The 21,442-nt window shown below is 38.7% G+C and overlaps 1 protein-coding gene across 1 annotated transcript in view; it reads right to left on the reverse strand.

The window, feature by feature from the left end:
* The window catches only part of CSMD3 (CUB and Sushi multiple domains 3), a 778,187-nt gene that overhangs the window by 494,898 nt on the left and 261,847 nt on the right, over nt 1–21,442 (reverse strand). Inside the window, 1 exon segment of the mRNA XM_029063925.2 lies at nt 5,178–5,290. Within this exon segment, the coding sequence (XP_028919758.1) occupies nt 5,178–5,290 (113 nt within the window).

Consider the following 21,442-nt stretch of genomic DNA (forward strand, 5'->3'; position numbering starts at 1 on the left):
TGTATATGGACTCACATACCCTTGAACTGTCATCAACCAATTAATGGTCTTTATTGAGAGAGTAGCATGAAAAGAGAAGCAGCATGGCTTCGTAGAAAGAGCACGGGCTTGGGAGTCAGAGGTCATGGGTTCTAATCCCAGCACCACCACTTGTCTGCTGTGTGACCTTGGGCAAGTCACTTAACTTCTCTGTGCCTCAGTTATCTCATCTGTAAAATGGGGATTAAGACTGTGAGCCTCATGTGGGACAAACCTGATAACCTTGTATCTCCCCCAGTGCTTAGAACAGTGCTTGGCACACAGTAGATACTTAACAAATACCATAATTATTATTATTATGCAAAGCACTATATTAAGCACCTGGTAGAGTGGAGCTGTTGACACAGTTCCTGTCCTCAAGGTGTTTACAATCTAGAGAGAGAAACAAACATTACAATGCACTTTAGCTACAAGGTAGGGAAGAAATAATTTTGGAAGATATTTATGCATTTCAGGAGGGTGGGAGGTTGGGTACCCAAGCATTTAGGTGACAAAGAGGTACTTTAGAATGGGAAAAGGTAGGGTGAAGATATGAGAGATTAATTAGGGAGCAGTTGTGATTTCAGAGTGGCCACACCACTGAATTTTGGATTGTGTAGTTGCCAATGCCCTTGCCAACCTAACACTCCTAACCTACCCCTTAGGAGTGAACCTCTGTGACAAGAAGCAGCAGAAGTTCAGTTAAAGGAAGAACCCAGTTGATCAAATGTTTCCATGCTGTCAGTCTTAATCATCCAGTTCAGCATAGGAAGTCGAATAATTTACGGTTCAAATTTTTGATGACTGAGTTTTTACTTCTTGTAAAATGATTACTGGATCAAATTTTCTGTTTTTCTTCCTCCAATTAAGTGTGAGCTCCTTTTAAAACACAAAATGTTTCTTAACTGTTTTGTCTATATTTTAATCCACTGTGCTTTGTATATTGTATGCAAAGTTATGAATCCAGGTAGATGGAACTGAAAACGGAAGCAAATCCATAAAATAGATATCTGTGAAGAAAAATATTACCCTTCACTGTCTTAATTGGAAAGAGTGACTATCAGAAAAGAAAGCCATTTGTGTGTATGACTAAGCAACTCAAGCCTTTGCCAATATATCACCAATACGTGGGACAACCTGATCGCCTTGTATCCCCCCAGTGCTTAGAACAACACTTTGCACATAGTAAGTGCTTAACAAATACCATTATTATTATTATTATAATTATTATCAGTTGAGAGGCCTGTAAGCTTGTTGCTCACTGTGGACAGGGAATTTGTCTATCAACTCTGTTGCAATGTATTAACCCAAGCACTTAGTACAGTGCTCTGCACACAGTAAGCACTCAAAAATATGATAGAAAAATTACAATTGATTGATTGCTTTAGTGGAGCAATAGTCTAGGTCTCCTGACTGTGGAAGAAAGAGATCAGATTATTAAAAATACACATTTGCCCAAGTGGGAGAAGGTCTTCAAGTGGGTTACAAATGCCAATGACGACTCTTTGCTTAATTCCTAACATGGCCCTGATACTCCCTCCCTCTTCATACCCAACAGTCCATCTCTCTCCCCACTTGAAAACCCTCATAACATCACATTCCTCCAAGACATCTTCCCTAAATAAACCCTCAGCTTTCCTAGTAACCCTCCCCCGCTGCATTACCCACGCACAAACTAGGCTATGTGTCTCTTAAGCACTTTGATAATCCTCCCAGCCCCATAACACTTATGTACATACCCTTTAACTCCATTTCCTCTCCACACTCTGTAATGCATTTTAATGCCTGTCTTCCTCTGTAGACTACAGACTTCTTGCAGGTGGGGATTATGTCTACCAATTCCAATTTACTGTACTTTCAGATGTACTTAGTACATTGATTCCACACAGTAAGCATTCAATAGACTGAGATAGATCTTCTGCAAGCAGAATAAATGACATGAGATAGCCTATTTAACTTAGGTGGAGTGGAGGGATGGGGCAAAGCAGGGGCAAGGAGATACTGATGATTCTCTCAAAATCTTATAGCATTACATATCTTCCCATATGTGGTTGGAATCAACAGGGAGGTTGCTAGGACTCAGGGAGTGAATTGCCAGTTGGATACTTTTCAAGAAAAAACTATGGGACGAGGCCAAATAAAAGGTCAGATTTAAAGAAACTGAAGAATTGAGTTTGAGTTCAATGAAAGTGTGAAATGATGTTAATATCATCAACAAGTGACCTCTATAATATTTTATTTACTCTTTAATAATGTAATTACTTTACACGGTATTTCTCTGGGTGTTCGAGCATTTGGAACAGATTCTTCCATCTCAGTATGATGGAAAATTGCCCTATTTTACTTGCTGCTACAGCTGAGTCTAGGAGGCAGGTTTAGAAAAAGAAAGTATTCAACCTAAGGATGGATATAAGGGTCACTGAATAGATAAAGAATTTAAAATGGGAGAGCAAAGTCATTCAGAGACTATATCAATGTTCAATGAATCAGTTGACTGTTGCATGAATCATATGTTGTGAACATTGCTATTGGTAATTAATTTTGCCAGCGGACAAATTTTTGATCGAAGTTTTTCAGTGATTTTTAGTCAAGCTTTAAAAAAAAGGGCTCCTGTCAATATTAGAACTGTAATAAGAGCTCTTTTTATATACATATTTACTATTCACAGTTCATTTAAGTCCTAGTAAATACTTTCTGAATTTAAAGATGCTCAATCACTACCAACCTATTTGCCATCATTATTTCATATTTAAACCTTGATTTCCACATGAAACAGTTCAACTGAAATGAGTAACCAATACGGCATGAATTACTGATAAACCACTGTAAACCTTTGAAATTACAGTTCGTAAGAGACTGTGCATTTGTGTGCATTCATGTGAAGTGATGTTCAAATACAAACATTGAGCCCTATTCTTGTGCCTTTTGAGTGAGCAAATGGGACAGGCATTTGCCTAACACTGCGTCTGGAAGATGAGGAGAAAAATGTCTGTCAAATCCCAGGAAGAGGCCACATTAAGGGTCACAAAAAGGGCCACATTAAGAATGTAAGACTATTGGAGGTGGCTGCGTCCCTTGCTAGCATTCTTGCATCAGAAAGTTCATGCCACTTCTTCCTTGCATCTTTGAGACCGGTCAAAAACATTACAGTTGACTTCAGTTGGTGGTGCAGAATAAATTATCAGCTATTTCCTATTTCCCCAAACAGAAAAGGTTCTCAGTGAGATCTGACCTACAAGCCTAGGTGGAGTTTGGAAATGTTCCTGGATAGATCCTGTAGATGGACTGATTGATTCATCCAGAAGCCTCAATTCCAGGCAGGCTGAAATACCTGGAATCTCAACATCTGCCTAAGTGTGGGTATTTCTGGTCAGAGAAATGTGTTATGTCTGAAGCAATGCAGCCAATAAAAAAAGGCACCAAGCCCTTCCTGTCACCTCAGCCATTCTGAACCTGGGCCTCTCTCTCTAAGTGGCTGATGGATCCAGTAAGCAGGGTCCTGCTGACTTCCAGAGGCCACATAGTTTGATGCTTTACCTGGACAGCAGGAACTTCTCATTATTCTAAATAATAGTTTTCTGTTTTATCTCTCAGTACAAAATAACTATATAAGAATTTATAAACTATCACTCTATAACTTTTTTCTTTTGTAAAATCAAGCAGTGTCAATTTTATAAAATTTAGCAGATTGATAGTACTGTAAAAAGCTAATATTTTATTTCAAATGATTTACAGCCTATCACTATTGAAATATGATGTACCTCTGCCTACATACAGGAAATATAGTTTAACTGTATTGGCAGCTCCACAAATGAGGCAAGGGACAGAAACATAACCTTTTAGTTTTTCCTTTTCTGAAGTTAAAACTGCAAATGTGTAAATAATTTCTGCAATGCAGGAGAATATTCCCCTCTCGAATTCATACAATAAGGAAGGATTGACACAGCATGAAGAGGCATTACTGAGATATAATGTCATTTGGCATCCAACTGCTAATTTCCCTAATGGTTTTTATTATGAGTATGAGTCTCCATGAAAAAGAAAATGAACAGTGAAGGCTCTATATGTGTCTTCAGCATTTAACAATTTTCTACTTTAAATGAAGGGTATTTTAAAATGTTTAAAAAGTGAAAATTTCAGTAAAACTAAATGACACTATACTTAATGTTTGTGACCTTTTTTTTCCTCTGCAGTGATTCCAGATTCCTATTTCACTGCCTCTGAAAGTTGTTTTTTTTTTTTTTTTTAAGATTTTGCTATTTACTGATTTGTTCAGATTGGAGCTATAATTTCTTCTCATTTAAAATTCATACTACAGAGACCTGAATTGAATTGGTGTTCAATAGCTTGCTATATATATAGATCTAGCAAAATATATATCACATTTAGCAATTCTGGTCCTAGGATCAAGTCTTTCTGGGACAATGGTTTAGAGGGCAGCACATACTGTACTCCAGGGATAAAAATATACTTCACAAACTAAAATGGGATTATGGGAAATCACAATATTAAAATTGAAAAAAAATGCTAACAAAGTATGCTAGTAAGATGCAATTTTTTCTGCCGATAAACTATAAAAACATAGTCATAAAAGTGTAACTGAGCAAGACTAAATGGTCCCTAAAGACCAGCTACAGACCTTCGAGTGAAATGTATTATTTACATTTCTACACTCCATCCTCATGTCTTGTTTGAAACTGTGAGATTCTCAGGTTAATGACTCAAGCATTATTCCTACTCATTTAAAACTACTCCTGTTGATAAAAACAATGGATAAGCATTCCAAGGAGTTCTGTCAAACAAATCATAACAAACTTTGTGCACATAAAATTGATTGCAAATGAGCAAATATTCCACTGGGTTTGGAAGGGCCATAGTACCTGTCATGAAACAGCATTCGTACATCACTTCTAATTACTGAAGCACTTTTTCTGCTTATGTTCATATTCAATATCAACTCATATTACCATGCAGAATTGGAAAAAAAAAACTATTTGTAAAAAAGTTATACTATATCTATTAGAACTTATTCTGTAATTGTACAGCTTATTGTGTAGTTCCCTGAGCAGGAGAAGGGAAATAAAAGTGCATTTATGCTGAAATTACCCTTTTGGGAAAGCTAAATAAAGCATAGCGGAAAATGGTTTTATGAAGCATACCTTGATATGGAGCACTAAATCCACGGTATCGGTGGTTGCTGTCCGTAACAAAATGCAGCCTGAGCCAGTTTTTGTTGCTGATAATTGGTGGTGGTATATTCATTCCAGATAACCTGAATTTTGAAAGAGAAACAAAATGTAAAGCTTTCAATCTTAAAAGCCTCATTTATAATGTTACCGAATAAAGCTTACTAAAATTGAGGGAGGATGTCCAATTTTAACATAAGTTTAAAACCTTTGGATAATATTTTTATGATTAGCAGTACAATAATTTCTCAAAGTAGTAAATTTACTTGTAAATTGTAGTACATCATCCAATAAAATATGAACCTTTTATATATAGACAAGACCATAAAACATCTCTTAACACTCCTTTGCATAATCAGTTAGGTACTTCAAGAATATAAAAAGCCAAAAAAATTATCCTTATTTTCTCCTATGCATGTTTCACATTTTCCAAAATTTTGTATAAATGCTAAGGAGTTGTACAATGCTTTCTCAATATTTAAATTATTTTTTCTGATAATTATTGTAACTTCATTCCAATATGCATTTAATAGAGTATTTACCATGATGAAAGTAATATGGCAAACCATTTTACAGAAACTTGATTTTGGGGTTATTTGATTACTATTTTGTTATGCACTAAAGAATATTTTATATACTTTCCATCAATACCTAAAGTAAGATAATGATTATTAGAAGCCAAACAAATCAATGCTTACCCAACCAGGGGTCTAATTAAGCATTAATTCAAATTATTTTTGGAAGTATCAGAAAAGCAATTCCTAGGAAGAATTGTTTATCTATTTTCTTAACTCCTGAGGATTTATCTCCATCTACACTCAGTCTCTGAGGCACCTTATCCAATCTCAGGGCATCAAATAGCCTCTCTATGCAAATAGTTGAAATATTTTCAGAATTCCCCTTTCATTATTATTATAATAATAATAAAGGCACTGAGAAACAGCATGGCATAGTGGATAGTGCACAATCCGGTGAGTCAGAAGGTCACAGGTTTTAATCCCACTTCCAGGGCTTTTCTGTTCACCCCACACATCCAATCTGTCACCGAAACCTACCGATCTTACCTTCACAACATCGCCAAGATCCACCCTTTCCTCTCCATCCAAACTGCGACCTTGTTGGTACAATCACTCATCACATTCCGACCGGATTACTGCATCAGCATCCCTTCTGATCTCCCAAACTCCTGTCTCTCCCCACTTCAGTCTATACTTCACTCTGCTGCCTAGATTATTTTTCTACAGAAACACTCTGGGCATGTCACTCCCCCCTCATCAAAAACCTCCAGTGGTTGCCTATGAACCTTCTCAAGAAACAAAAACTCTTCACTCTTGGCTTCAAAGCTGTCCATCCCCTTGCTCCCTTCCACCTCACCTCCCTTCTCTCTTTTTACAGCCCAGCTCACACACTCCACTCCTCTGCTGCCTCTCACCTACTCAATGGGCCTTGTTCTCGCCTGTCCTGCCATCGACCCCTGGCCCAAGTCTTCCCACTGTCCTGGAATGCCCTCTCTCCTCACCTCTGCCAAACTAACTCTCTTCCCTCTTCAAAGCCCTACTGAGAGCTCACCTTCTCCAGGATGCCTTCTCAGACTGAGCCCCTCCTTTTCCTCTGCTCCACCTCTCCTTCCCATTGCCCCTACTCCCTACCTCTGCCCTACCCACCTCCTTGACACACAGTACTTGTACATATATGTAAATATTTATTCTATTCATTTTATTAATGATGTGTATATATGTATAATTCTATTTATTTTGATGCTATTGATGCCTGTCTGCATGTTTTGTTTTGTTGTCTGTCTCCCCGCTTCTAGAGTGTGAGCCCATTGTTGGGTAGGGATTGTCTCTATCTGTTGCCGAATTGAACTCTTGAAGCGCTTCGTACAGTGCTGTGCACATGGTAAGTGCTCAATAAATAAGATTGAATGAAGTGTGAACTTGGACAAGTCACTTTACTTCTCTGTGCCTCAGTTACCTCATCTGTAACATGGGGATTAAGACTGTGAGCCCCACATGGAACAGAGACTGTGTCCAACCCAATTTGCTGATATTCAACCCAATGCTTAGTATGGTGTCTGGCACATAGTAAGCATTTAATTATAATTATTATTATTAATAATATGGCCCTAGCACCATATAGAACACTGGGGTAGAACAAAATGTCCACTAGGGTACAATACATTAGAAACACTGAGGATTGCAAAACAAAGAAGTGACATATTCCCTGCCTATAAGGAAACTGCACTATGAGGTGAGCAGAAAATATTTTCAAACACAGAAATGTAAATATGGCATTTGTTAAGTGCTTACTAAATGCCAAGCACTGCACTAAGCTCTGCGGTAGATATAAGTTGGACACAATCCCTTTTTTACAGTGGGCTTACACTGTAAGGGGGAAGAACAGGGGTTTCATCCTCATTTTACAGTTGAGGAAACTGAGTGACAAAGTAGTGAAGTACCTTGCCCAAGGTCACACTGCAGGCAAGCGGCGGGGTGAGGATTGGAGTCCAATCCCTCTGACTCAGCTCCCTGCTCTTTTCTATCAGTGAGTGAATCATATTTATTGAGCACTTCCTATGTGGAGAGTATACTAAGCATTAAGTACTAAGCATTTGGGAGAGTACAACATAACAATGAACAGACATATTCTCTGGTCACAGTGAGCTTACTGAATAGAGATATTTTCCAGGTAGTTGTCATATCTCAACTTGACTATTTCATCAGCTTCCTTGTTGATTTCCCTACCTCCTGTCTCTCCTAGTTACCATACTTCTCTCTAGTGCCTAAATGATATTTTTAAGCACTGTCCTGAGCATTTTCCGATGCCTCAAAAACTTCTAAGTGTTTTCCAGTCCTATCTTGGGTAAGCAGAAATATTAACAGTAAGACACTCAGTCAGCTTTCTCCCCACTACCTATCCTCACTACATGACACCACAGGCTACACTTCACTCATGTTGAGCCCAACTACTCACTTGGCTTTGGGCTCATCTCTCTCACTGTCAACCTCCCCTTGGACACCAGAGATCACAGCTCTCGCAATTTTCAAAACTCTTTTGAAAGCACATCCCTCATGAAGGCCTTCTCTAATTAATCTCTAATCTCCTATGCTATTTTTGCCCCCAACTGCCATTTCGACAGTTCAATACTCAGCATCATGTCTCATCCTCTTGTTGTTCCACCTTACAAGTAATGAAAATATTCTTTGCATTCCACAATGGATTGCTATCTCCTGAGGTCGGGAATCGCATCTACTAATTCCACCGAGCTCTCCCAGATGCTTAGCACAGTGCACTCCACACAGTAGGCACTCACTAAATACTACAGATTGATTTAAAGTTTCTCACTTTGGGTTTTATTTCCAAGGATTGATAATAATGTTGTATTTGTTAAGCGCTTACTATGTGCAGAGCACTCTTCTAAGCGCTGGGGTAGATACAGGGTAATCCTGTCGTCCCACGTGAGGCTCACAGTTAATCCCCATCAATTTAGGTGGTCTGGAATCGAACATCTTCTCCACAAATCATTTGCCTCTTTCTTACAAAGTCTTTGAAATGTCTAAAATTATTTAAACAATAAAATAAAATTTATCAGTATTCTATAGGTCATCTCTTTATGACTGAGAACACTGAAATGTAGTAAACAAGGGAATAGTTCTTTCTGAATGTGAAAATCACAAATAAATTGAACACAGCATTTTTCATCCCTCAGTAACATTTTTTCCTGAAGCAATGCCCCATAATAATATTCAATACACAGATTTCAATATATTCTATGCTTATAGAAATAATTTGGATTTGATTAGCCAGATGTATATTTGATTTGTGCATTTTTCTTTGCCTAAAATGTACAAATATAGTTCTGTTCACGAATTCTGGCCTGAATATCTATTAGCACCTGCATCTGGATACCTGATCTGGTTACGCATATGGTTTATGTGCTTTTCTATTTTTCTAATATTTACATGACTCTACCCAACATATTTTCCATCCCCAACTCTAACCACATCCTCTTCACCTTCCCTCTGCTATATTACCTACCCCCTGATTCTCCCAATCTCTGTCGCACATGCAGTTTACAGCCTAAAGGAAGGGACAAACAGGTTTTGAATCCCCATTTTACAGATAAGGTAACTGAGGCACAGAGAATTCAAGTGACTTGCCCAAGGTCACACAGCAGACACGCAACAGAGCTGTGATTAGAACTCAAGTCTTTCTAACACACAGGCCCATTCTTGATGTTCTACCTGCTGTTCTACCTCCTGGAGACACAAGGAGCAACGTTTCTGGTTAAACCACAGGGATATGTCTGTCTGTTGTTATACTGTACACTCCCAAGCACTCAGACAGTGCTTTCCACACAATAAGTGTTCAATAAATATGATCGAATGAATGAATGGTATTCCAGAAGGCAGACAGGTCCTGCAGCTGATCATAGCAGTTGGCAAAGACAGCCATCTTCCACTTGATGGAGCCTCAGCACAATATTAGTGCTGTGCTAAGGTAACTATGTCTGTAAAAGAGTTGCTGCTAAGGTAACTGTGACAGTAAAAAGGTCAGTGCATGTAAGAAAATGGGCTGCACCCCACTCAATCTTTGGTGGTATTCTGCACGCCAGCAGTAATATATATGGGTTCTAATCCCAGCTTGGCCACTTGTCTACTGTGTGACATTGGGCAAGTCGCGTAACTTCTCTGTGCCTCGGTTACCTCATCTGTAAAATCGTCTACTCCATTCCAATCCTCCTCAACCTCTCAGATGCCTTCGACACCATAGACTACCCTCTTCTCCTGGAAACATTATCCAACCTTGGCTTCGCAGACACTTTCCTCTCCTGGTTCTCATCCTATCTTTCTGGCTGATCAATCTCAGTCTCTTTTGTGGGATCCACTTCTGCCTCCCACCTTCTAACTGGTTGTTTTGCAACGATTAGCTCTGCGTCCCCTTCTATTCTCCATCTACACCCACTCCCTTGGAGAACTCATTCATTCCCATGGCTTCAACTACCACCTCTATGCAGATGATCCCCAAATCTATATCTCCTCCCTTGATCACTCTCCCTCTTTGCAGTCTTGAATTTCCTCCTGTCTTCAAGATATTAATTCATTCATTCAATAGTATTTACTGAGCGCTTACTATGTGCAGAGCACTGTACTAAGTGCTTGGAATGTACAAATCGGCAACAGATAGAGACAGTCCCTGCCCACTGACGGGCTTACAGTCTAATGGGGGGGAGAGAGACAAAAACAATAGCAATTAATAGAATCAAGGGGATGTACATTTCATTAACAAATTAAATAGGGCAATAAAAATATATACAAATGAGCAGACGAGCACAGTGCTGAGGGGAAGGGAGAGGGGGAGGAGCAGAGGGAAAGGGGAGGAAAGGGGGCTTAGCTGATGGGAGGAGAAGGGGGGCAGAGAGGCAGCAGAGGGAAAAAGGGAAGCTCAGTCTGGGAAGGCTTCTTGGAGGAGGTGAGCTCTCAGTAGGGTTTTGAAGAGGGGAAGAGAATTAGTTTGGCGGAGGTGAGGAGGGAGGCCATTCCAGGACAGCAGGAGGACGTGGGCCAGGGGTCGACGGTGGGATAGGCGAGAACGGGGGACGGTGAGGAGATGGGCAGCAGAGGAGCTGAGACTTCAGGGTGGGCAGTAGGAAGAGAGAAGGGAGGAGAGGTAGGAGGAGTCAAGGTGATGGAGAGCTTTGAAGCCTAGAGTGAGAAGTTTTTGTTTCGTGCGGAGGTTGACAGGCAACCACCTGGAGGTTTTTAAGAAGGGGAGTTACAGAGCGTTTGTGCAGGAATATAAGGCGGGCAGCGGAATTAAGAATAGAAGAAGCGGAATGAAGAATATCTCTATTGGATGTCAAAATTATCTTAACCAAAACAGAATTTATCTTTCCAACCAAACCCTGTTGTCCCCTTGACTTTTCCATTCCTGGAGATGGTCCCACTATCCTTCCTGTTCCACATGCCAGTGACCTTGGTATTATCCTTGACTTCTCTGTTTCATCATTCAATCTATCACTAAAGCCAATTGGTTCAATATACATAATACTGTTAAAATCTGCCCTTTCCTTTACGTCTAAACTGCTACTATGTTAATCCAATCACTTATCCTAACCCATCTGGATTACTATATCAGCCTCCTTACTGACCTCCCAGCCTCCTGTCTTTCCCCACTCCAGTCCATACATCACTCTCCTGAGCACATCACATTGAGCTCCTCACCGTTGACTTTAAAATACGTAATCATCTTGCTCTCTCCTATTCACTGCACTACTTTCCTACTACCACCCAACCTGCACACTTCACTTCTCTAATACTAACCTACTCAATGAACCTCAATCCTCTCTCATCCAAGTATTGCCTCGTGTGGAATGTCCTCCCTCCTTATATCTGACAATTAGTCTCCCCACCTTTAAAACCCTACTGAAGGCTCATCTCTTCCAAAAGGCCTTCCCTGACTCAGTCCTCCTTTCCTCTTATCCCATTACCTTCTGCTTCACGCTGACCTGCTCCCTTAATTCATCCCCACTCCCAGTCCCACAGCATTTATATACATAATTGTAAATTACTTGTTTATAACAATGTTCTTCTGTCCCTCTAGACCAAGCTCATAGTGGGCAGGGAATATGTCTGTTATATGGTTATACTGTACTCTCCCAAGCACTTAGTATAGTGCACAGTAAGAGCTCAATAAATACTACTAACTGACTGACTGAAAGGGGCACTGTAATCCACTATTCTGCAAGGGTTCTGGATCCTGAAGTGTAATGATTGAGATTTATCTGTTATCCCTAATTGGTGACTCCACCATCATAGAGCTAAGGCTTGGCATCAGAACAACTCTCCAAAATAAGTATTCTGGAAGATTTGATTTTGGTTATGGGCCTAAGAAATGCAGGGTCTTAATGGAATGTACTCATAACCCAGATCTAGACTTTTTTTTTCAGTTCCTTATCATTTTATGTTCATCTTGAAATTTTAATTTTAGAGCACACAAATGCATAGACATAAAAGGGTCATATGGAAACTTATGGAAAATGACTGACTTGAAGAAACTTACAGATTTCCCTTTTCCATATTTTTGTGAACACAGCCTGGCAATTAGCTAGGTGGTTGTAAGAGCAGCTTTTTTTAAAATTTAATACCATAAACTACAGAACCAAAATGAGTATCAATTTCTCAAAAAAGGAAACTAAGCTGAAGCCTATTTTTCCAATTTTTTTGGTGAACACCATTTTTAATTTCCTATACATTTACCACTTGCTTATGAAGAGTGATGCAAATCCATGTCATTCACTCTAGAGTATCTGAAACTAAATACCACCTTGAAATTTTATAAAAGTACTTCTTACACTATTTCAATTTGTCTTCAGCATCCATATAAAGTGATGGGGAGTAGGTAAAATTATTATCCTCATTTTACATAGGAAGAAACTGGTAGTAACTTACCCAAAATCATATAAATTGCTTTTACAGAGTTAGAACTAGAACCCAGGTCTCCTGGCTCCCAGTCTCATACTCTTTTCACTACACCACACTGTCTCCCTTTCATGTAACAGATCCTCCCACCATTGTCAAAGCTAACAATATACAGTTTGTCCTTTGTACAGAGGAGACCAGTGACAGTGAAATTCACCTATTAGTGTGTGTGTGCTGAAGAGGCCAAAACCTTAAACCTTTTAATATATATTCTTACACTGGATTTTTTAATGCGCCTCATACATTCAAACTTTTATAAAACCCTCTTAGAGTTATAAATATCCAATTTCTGTTAAGTCTCTCTGTGAAGGTAATTATTCATTAGGTGTTAGGTTTTTTTTTTTTTTCCTGACAGCTGTTGGTTATAGCTAACATCAGTTTAATTAAGCAAGTGTTGATGTTGGCAGACATATTACTAAACACATACTTTTCTAAATTTGATATCTATAGTTCATGATTTCTATGGGATTATCCTCTATGAGTTTCCAAATTGACAGAAATTGTGATAGTTAGTGACAGAAAATGATTACTTATTCTTTTCATATATTTATCTCTCTTCACATGTCAATTTATCTCGGAAAATTTAAAGCTATTCATCATTACAATACCACATAGGAAGTCTATCCTCCTTGTGGGCAAAGTAATGATTCACACACAGCTTTTGCTTGTTTTCTGGAATGCTTCTGTTTGTCTTTTCAGGTCTAATATGTGGAGATTGGTTATCTAGACTTTAGTTATTCATTATTTACCTTTCAATTCGGCAAACAATGAATGACTCAGCTCTAGATTCCAATCTCTGTGGATTAGACCTAAGAAGACAAACTGCTGTGGAATCATAAATTGCCTCTTTCCATATTCTTATGTACAGTGACTACCAGCTGAGCTTTCACTGTGAGGTGCATACATATTAAGAGGATAGAAAATTGTGGGCCCTTGTGAAGGCAGCAAGAGAGGGCACCTGGGAAATACCCATGCACAGTGTGTGCCCAGCCAACCCAATACCAATGATGATTACTCTGAGTTATTACCATAAATGATATATGTACAGTCCTCATGGATGTATACAGACAGCTAGGAGAGGGAAAAACTAGGGGAGGGACAGGGATGGCTGGCTCTTTCTCTCCACACCCTGGAGCATGTATTTGCTATGGATGACAGGAAAGGTTTTAAATAATTTGTGACTTGTGTAACTTCACATAATCAGTGTTGAACTGGGCTCACAAAGTCTACTAACAGTGCTTCTACCAAACTGAATATCAGTAAATGTTATGTTAAAGTTATGTTAATGTTAGGGTTAAGAATCAAGTTTCTGAAACTTGTTCAATTTTTCATCATTTTATTATAGGTTCCGTGAGGTTGGCAATTGTGTATTTTTTTGTTGTTGTTTGATTTCCTACAGTTTCTAGCACAGTCAATTCTATTTATTGAGTGAATACTAGGTGCTGAGCATTGTACTAAGTGCTTGAGAGAGTACAATGCTATAGAGCTGGTAGAGCTGTTCTTTGCCCACAGGAAGCTCAAATTTGAGAGACAGACATTAATATAAATTATGGATATGTACATAAGTTCTGTAGTAGAGGTGAATAAAGGAAACAAATCAGAGTGATGCAGAAGGGAGTGGCTAAAGAGGAAATGAGACCTTAGTCAAGGGAAGGTCTTGGAGGAGATGTTCCTAAAATAAGGTGGGGAGAATAGTTTTTCATATTTGAAGAGGGAAGGTGTTCTGGGACAGAAGCAGGACATGGGAAAGAAGTTGGTGGCTAGTTAGGTGAGATCAAGTTACAATGGGTAGGTTAGTATTAGAGGAACAAAGTGTGTGGTCTGGGTTGTAATAGCAGAGCAGCCAGGTGAGATATGATGTCTTTGATGTCTTGGAGCAGCAGCGTGAATCAGTGGAAAGAGCCAGGGCTTGGGACACCGAGGTCATGGGTTCAAATCCCGGCTCCGCCGCTTGTCAGCTGTGTGACCTTGGGCAAGTCACTTGACTTCTCTGTGCCTCAGTTACCTCGTCTGTAAAATGGGGATTAAAACTGTGAGCCTCACGTGGGGCAATAAGATTACCCTGTATCTACCCCAGCACTCGCTTAGTACAGTGCTCTGCACATAGTAAGCGCTCAATAAATACTATTGAATGAATGCTTTGCACATAGTAAGTGCTTAACAAATGCCATTATATTTGAGAAGCAGCATGGCTCAGTGGAAAGAGCACAGGCTTGGGAGTCAGAGGTCATGGGTTCAAATCCCAGCTCTGCCACCTGTCAGCTGTGTGACTGTGGGCAGGTCACTTCACTTCTCTGGGCCTCAGTTACCTCATCTGTAAAATGGGGATTAAAACTGTGAGTCTCATGAGGGGCAACAAGATTACCCTGTATCTACCCCAGCGCTTAGAACAGTGCTCTGCACATAGTAAGCACTTAAATACCAACATTATTATTATTATTATAAGAGGGAGCAAGGTGGTTCAGTGCTTTAAAGCCAATGGTGAGGAGTTTCTGTTTGATATGGAGACAGAAGGGCAACCACTGGAGGTTTTTGAAGATTGGGGAAATGTGGACTGAATGTTTTTGAAAAAAAAAAAAAATCTATGCAGCAGATTGAAGTATGTATAGGAGGAGGCAGGGAGGTTTGAAACTGATAGAGTAATCAAGGTGGGATAAGATACGTGCTTGTATTAAGGGGGTAGCAGTTTGAATGGAGAGGAAACGGTGGATTTTAGCAATGCTGTGAAGGTTTGAACTGACAGGATTTAGAAATAGATTCAATAGGTGAATTGAATGAGTGAAATGAGTGAAGGATAACACCAAGGTTATAAGCTTGAGAAGGATTGTGGTGCTGTCTACAGTGATGGAAAAATCCGATGGAGAACAGAATTTGGGTGGGAAGATAAGGAGTTCTGTTTTGGACATCTTAAGCTTGAGGTGTCAATGCAACATCCAAGTAGAGATGTCTTGAAGGCAGGAAAAAATGCAAGGCTGCAGTACAGTACAAGTCCTTGCAGACCTCCCCACTTCTAGTCTTCTCTTTTCCAGGCCCAAGTGAAGATAGATTATTTCAATGTATTTCATGAGATCATTCAATATATCTGGAGGAGGCTATAATTTCATTGATGGAACTTGTCTGTTCCTTTTATTATATCTTCCTAAATGCCTAGTAGAAGCCTCAGTACACACAATGTGTTGCATAATAGTGATGCTTGAAATTGAGAACAGGTCTAAAGCCCTTATACCCAATGAGTAGGATATACTTCTTTAACAATCAATAAGAACTTTTGGTGGTATGCATGAGCACTCAAAAATGATAGCTGCAACAACATCTATAGCTTCCCTAAATAAAGTAGAATGGATGAATTCAAGTCCTACTAATTTAACTAGATCCAATTTTGTTTTGTTTTTAAGAGCCACTGAACTGTTGCTCCTTTTCTAATTTGATTTACCCTAATCAAATGAAAATGGAACTGGGAATTCTAATTAAGGATGTGGTTCAGTGACAAGCAACTAAAAGAGAAACTGAGGAAGAGTGTCAAATATGGACACTCCCCCTGAACAACCACATACTTTGTCTGAAGACAAAGACCCATCTGTCTTTTTTTTTCCTTGGATACCAATAAAAATGTAGAATTTAATAGGGAAGAAAACACTTTGCAATTTTCCTTTTTTTCATTCAATATATGAAAAAAATGTCACAGAAAATTGGACCTGCTTCTATATTTAAATTGACTTTTATTTTTAGACATATGTATCTTGAATTTTGAAAGGACATGTTGTGACAGTCACCTGCTTTGATAAGGATAAGAACATTTTGTTCAACATTTCTTGGGAAATTTACTTTATTTGAAAGGAGACCAAGTTGAAAAATCATATTTTTTTTTCCTCCAGTAAAGTACAATTCAATGAAACTGGAACTAAGCTGCAAGCTATTTTGTAAAGTGCCCCATATAAAACCCCATCAGCTATCTCTAGCGCTCCTATTTTCCCCTCAGCCCTGCTGTATAATCTACTGTTCAATCAACTACCTATTTTAATTAATCATTTCCCATTAGAGTTTAAGCTTCTGTACCCATCTTAAAAGTCCTACTAAAATTATATCTTCCCCAGGAAGGTCACTAACTTCTCATCCCCCCACCTTATTCACCTCCTTTCTATGTTACCTATGGCACTTGAATCATCCTGTAAACACTTCGTTACTCATCCCACCTCCACCATATTTTATAATAATAATGTTGGTATTTGTTAAGCGCTTACTATGTGCCGAGCACTGTTCTAAGTGCTGGGGTAGACACAGGGGAATCAGGTTGTCCCACGTGGGGCTCACAGTCTTAATCCCCATTTTACAGATGAGGGAACTGAGGCACCGAGAAGTGAAGTGACTTGCTCAAAGTCATATATTTTATGAATATATCTTTATACTATGTTTCCTTCTTATTTGCAATTTAGTTTAATGTCACTCTCCTGACTATTTTGTAAGTTCCTAGAGGACAGGGATAGAGTCTACTCTATTTTCCTAAACCAATAGAACAGTGCTCTGAACACAGTGAACACTCAACAAATAGCACTGATTAACTCATTCTTGCCTCCTATTCAACCTCCCTCACATCCCCACAATACATACTTAAATATATATAATTTATTTATCTATTTATTTATATTAATGTCTGTCTCCCCCTACAGATTGTGAGTTCATTGTGGGCAGGAATGTGTCTGTTGTTATACTGTACTCAAGTGCTTAGTAAATTGTTTTCCACACATTAAGTGGTCAATAAATACCATTGAATGTATTAACTAAATGCTATTATTACTATTAAAACTCTGAAGTAGAATTTCTGTCCCATCAGACTTATTTTGATTATAGATGAATTGAGATGAGATAATTAAATGCTTAGAAATCAGGATTGTGGAGTAGGACTTAGGTGTCAAATAACCATCAATAAAAGTGATTTTTAAGGGTAGCCTACAGAATAACAATCTATACATGTGCCAAAGCAGTCTTGAGAGATGTAGTGAAAAGCAAGAGGGGGCTAACAGCTGATGAAACAGGACACTAGTATTTTCCCCTTAGTTACTGTGATATTCCTTTATCATTTGTTTTTTAGCTAGTAAACTTACTTGGAAGTTAATGCTTAGCACAAAACAAGAGATGTTTGTAACCTTGAGAGCTCTGAATATGTCTAGGTGTAAATTAATGCCAGTTAAGCTAGTTATAGCAAATGAGGCAGAACAGACCCCTCCTGAATAAACAAAAATGTAATCAAACAAATCCTTCTGTCAGGGACAGTTCATGGTGCCAGAAGTTCAACTAATCCATAGTTTTCCCCCTTTTACACTCTATTTGGAGCATGCATACATCCACTTCTCCCATGCAAGACACTGAAGGGGACTTTGAACTCCAGAGTCCTTTAGTAGAAATAAGAGTAGGAAGGGAAGAGTGTCATTGATGGCTTCTCCTCCTTTTATAACCTTGGTGGATGGGCAGTGTCTCCTGAGAAGAATGAGTGGTTCCTTGACAGTTAAGCTCATTTTTACCATGGTTCATTATTTAGGTGAAATCCTTCAAGATCAGGCAGAGGTTCCATATTTTGTCACCCAAACTGGCAAGCAGGGGGAGGAGCCGGGGAAGAGGGAAGCTGGACTTTCCTTGAAGCTAGAGAAAAAGGACCCCAGAATGACTATGGGAGCAAGTGGGGTTTCCTCCAAAACCATATTGTATGTGGGGGATCTTGGAGGAGACCCCACAGCAGGAAGGTCCAAGTCTGGGTTCTCACAGCCAGGGATCTCCTAGGCAATCATGTAGAGCTTCTGTTCCTGTCACCACCACTAATGCTCTCAGGGTAGGTAGGTAGGAGGTGGGGAGGCTGATGGAGAACTGGTGTTAGCACTGGCCTAAATATAATGATAATAATAATAATAATACTGGAGCTCCCCTGTCAGTGGAGAGTCAGGATGCCTTGGACAGCTCCAGGGAGACATTTGATGATCCTGGCTTCTATTCCTCCAGGTTCTCCCTCCTCTCAGTCCCCCTCTATGTCCCAAGTAACCAGGTTGGATGCAGGTGTGAAGTGACAGCCCTGACTCCTAACTCCTTCCATAGCAGGGGCAGTGGGACCTGGGATGGGAAAGGACATTGACTTTGATGTTTCATAAAAATTCTCTCTTTTAGTCTCTGTGTCCCACTACGATACTATTACCTGGGAATAGGAAGATTTCAATCAAGTTTCTGCTATGTTTCCAAACCTCTTCCACTGCTGGAATGATGGAGCTGGGGATGGGGAAGGATATACAGTCTATCTCTAATACAGTATCAGACCTGTTGGCAGGAAAGTTCCTGCCCTAAACACCTCCTAGACACTAATTTTGATTTTTCAGAAACATTTTCTTGTTAGTTGTGTGATTTTAGGCAAGTCATTTAACTTCTCTTTTCCTTAGTTACCTAATCTGTAAAATGGGATTAAGACTGTGAGCCCCATGCAGGACAACCTGATAAACCTGTATCTACCCCAGCAATTAGAACAGTGCTTGGCACTTAGTAAGTGCTTAAATACCATCATTATCGCCAATGAACATTAAAGTTTCAGATCCTGTCAACAGGACTATGCACTCATTCATTCTATTGTACTTATAGAGTGCTTACTGTGTGTAAAGCACTGTACTAAGTTCTTGGGACAGTATAGAACAGTGCTTAGCACATAGTAAGCACTTAACAAATGCCATCATTATTATTATAATAGAGCATTCCTATTCATAACGAGCTCACCTATTAGAAGGACTATAACAAAAGTGTCTCATGTCAGGAGTGACCAATCAGAAAAGTTGTTTTATGATCTAACTGTAAATTAAACTCAGTGAAGATCAGATAGGGGAATCAGGGATGGCTGTAATACATTTTAGACATAGTTTAGGTAGTCTGCACCCCTAACATGAGCCTGAGTGAGTTTTCTCTCTAGTCCTTGGATAGACTACATGAACTTTCCACCTGCAGAAATGTGGCCCTAGCCATACGAAGCTTAAACATAGGAAGATGTTTAATGGCACAGACTGTGTCTCTTATTTTAGTGTATGATTCCAAGAATTCAATAACATGTTCTGGACACAGTAGACTCTGTCAATAAAAATTCTATCCATAGTGATAATGTGCACTCAAGGGACAAACCAACTAATGTGGATTTCAAACCCATGCATGAAAATAGAGAATAAGCAGAAAATGGGGACACTGAAGGACCATTAATTTTTCTATCCTTCCTACTTAGTGCTTTGGCCAGGGTTGTTGTTCAGGAAATACTGTAATGTTCATTGATTAAATTTTATCAAAGAGGACAGAATGACTTAAACCCGATCAATAAGTGTGGGTTTCTAAATGCTTAATGGTAGTATATATTTATACTGATGTTTTCAATTATATAAATCCTCAAAGCAGCAGGAATTGAAGCATCATATATTAAAAAACTAAGCAAAAAAAAACCACACTACTTTACGAATAAACTAGAGGTATTCTCAAGTGTCTTAACAATAACTGAAATGATGTATTTTAGTGTGCAAGATAAATGACTTCAAAGTCAAGTACATTTTGTCAATGTCAGATATGACAAAAAGTTAATGTCTATGCTGTGCATTTAAAATAGAAATGGATAATTAAAAAATAAACATTTGCTACTTAGGTACTTTTAATTATCTAAGGCACTCTCTGTGAACAGAGGATTAATAATTAGAAGAGAGGAATGGGAAATACAACATGTGCTTTGTACATTTAAAATCTGCTCACAGAAACATTGTTTAAAACATCTGTTTTCTACTCCGCAAGGCAGTTACCTACTGAAATGAATATGTCTGGCTGGCAATCTGATTTACAAGCTTGCCAGCATATTTGAAGAGCAATATAATAGAAACAAAAAAGACTGCCACTTCTTAAATAAGAAACCATAAAATCTATCTTCAAACAATTCTCAAAATACTACAAAGTATGTATGATTTCATGCCATTCATTAAATATAGAATTTAAGCAATGTCACACAAACAGCACTTTTTCAGCACAAATTTCCTTAATGATTCCAAGAAGAGATTCATCTTCTAGGCATGTCACTAGAGGAGGTCAATCAAGATTTGTTTCATTTATAAAACATTTATTTAAATAGAATATTCACTGAAAATGTTTGGAATAATTTAAAATTCAGAGATTAGTAAATTGATTCCTTGGAGACTAACATGGAAAGGCACATTGGTACTATTTTTTTCTACCTTTGCAGAATGAATTTGCATTTGTTTCAAATGCAAAACAAAGAACTCACGTTGTTCTGTTTGAGCAATAGCAAGGGGTAGTCTGGAGGAAAGAGCAAATGAGGATCTGAATACTTATTTATTGCTTCCAAAATGTTCACCTTCTGAAACACTTTGGGTTTCTATTTTCATCTGTCCTACCTTTCAGGGACACAATTTAGGGAAAAAGATTTTGAATTGACAGATAATATGACATCAATGAAGGAAATGGTAGTAGATGATTTTCATGATGTGATCTAATGATTTTTTCTGACCTCCTACTCTACTGCCACCAAAGCAATTTGCCTGAGTGAAGAAAATTCTCTTCAGAAGTCTGATTTTCAAGCTCTTATCATTCTTTGAAGTTTTCTTTCTCATTCTCCTCATATTCTGCATCAGACCCTTATGGTTTCAGGTGCAGACTTAAAATGCAGACACCTAAAAGAAGACTTAGATCTTGCGCATTATCCATAGATATTTCACTAAAGAACTATGTCAACTACTGCCCATTTGA

This window comes from Ornithorhynchus anatinus, chromosome 4 (assembly GCF_004115215.2).
Source record: "Ornithorhynchus anatinus isolate Pmale09 chromosome 4, mOrnAna1.pri.v4, whole genome shotgun sequence".
In the NCBI taxonomy this organism is placed as follows: Eukaryota; Metazoa; Chordata; class Mammalia; order Monotremata; family Ornithorhynchidae; genus Ornithorhynchus; species Ornithorhynchus anatinus.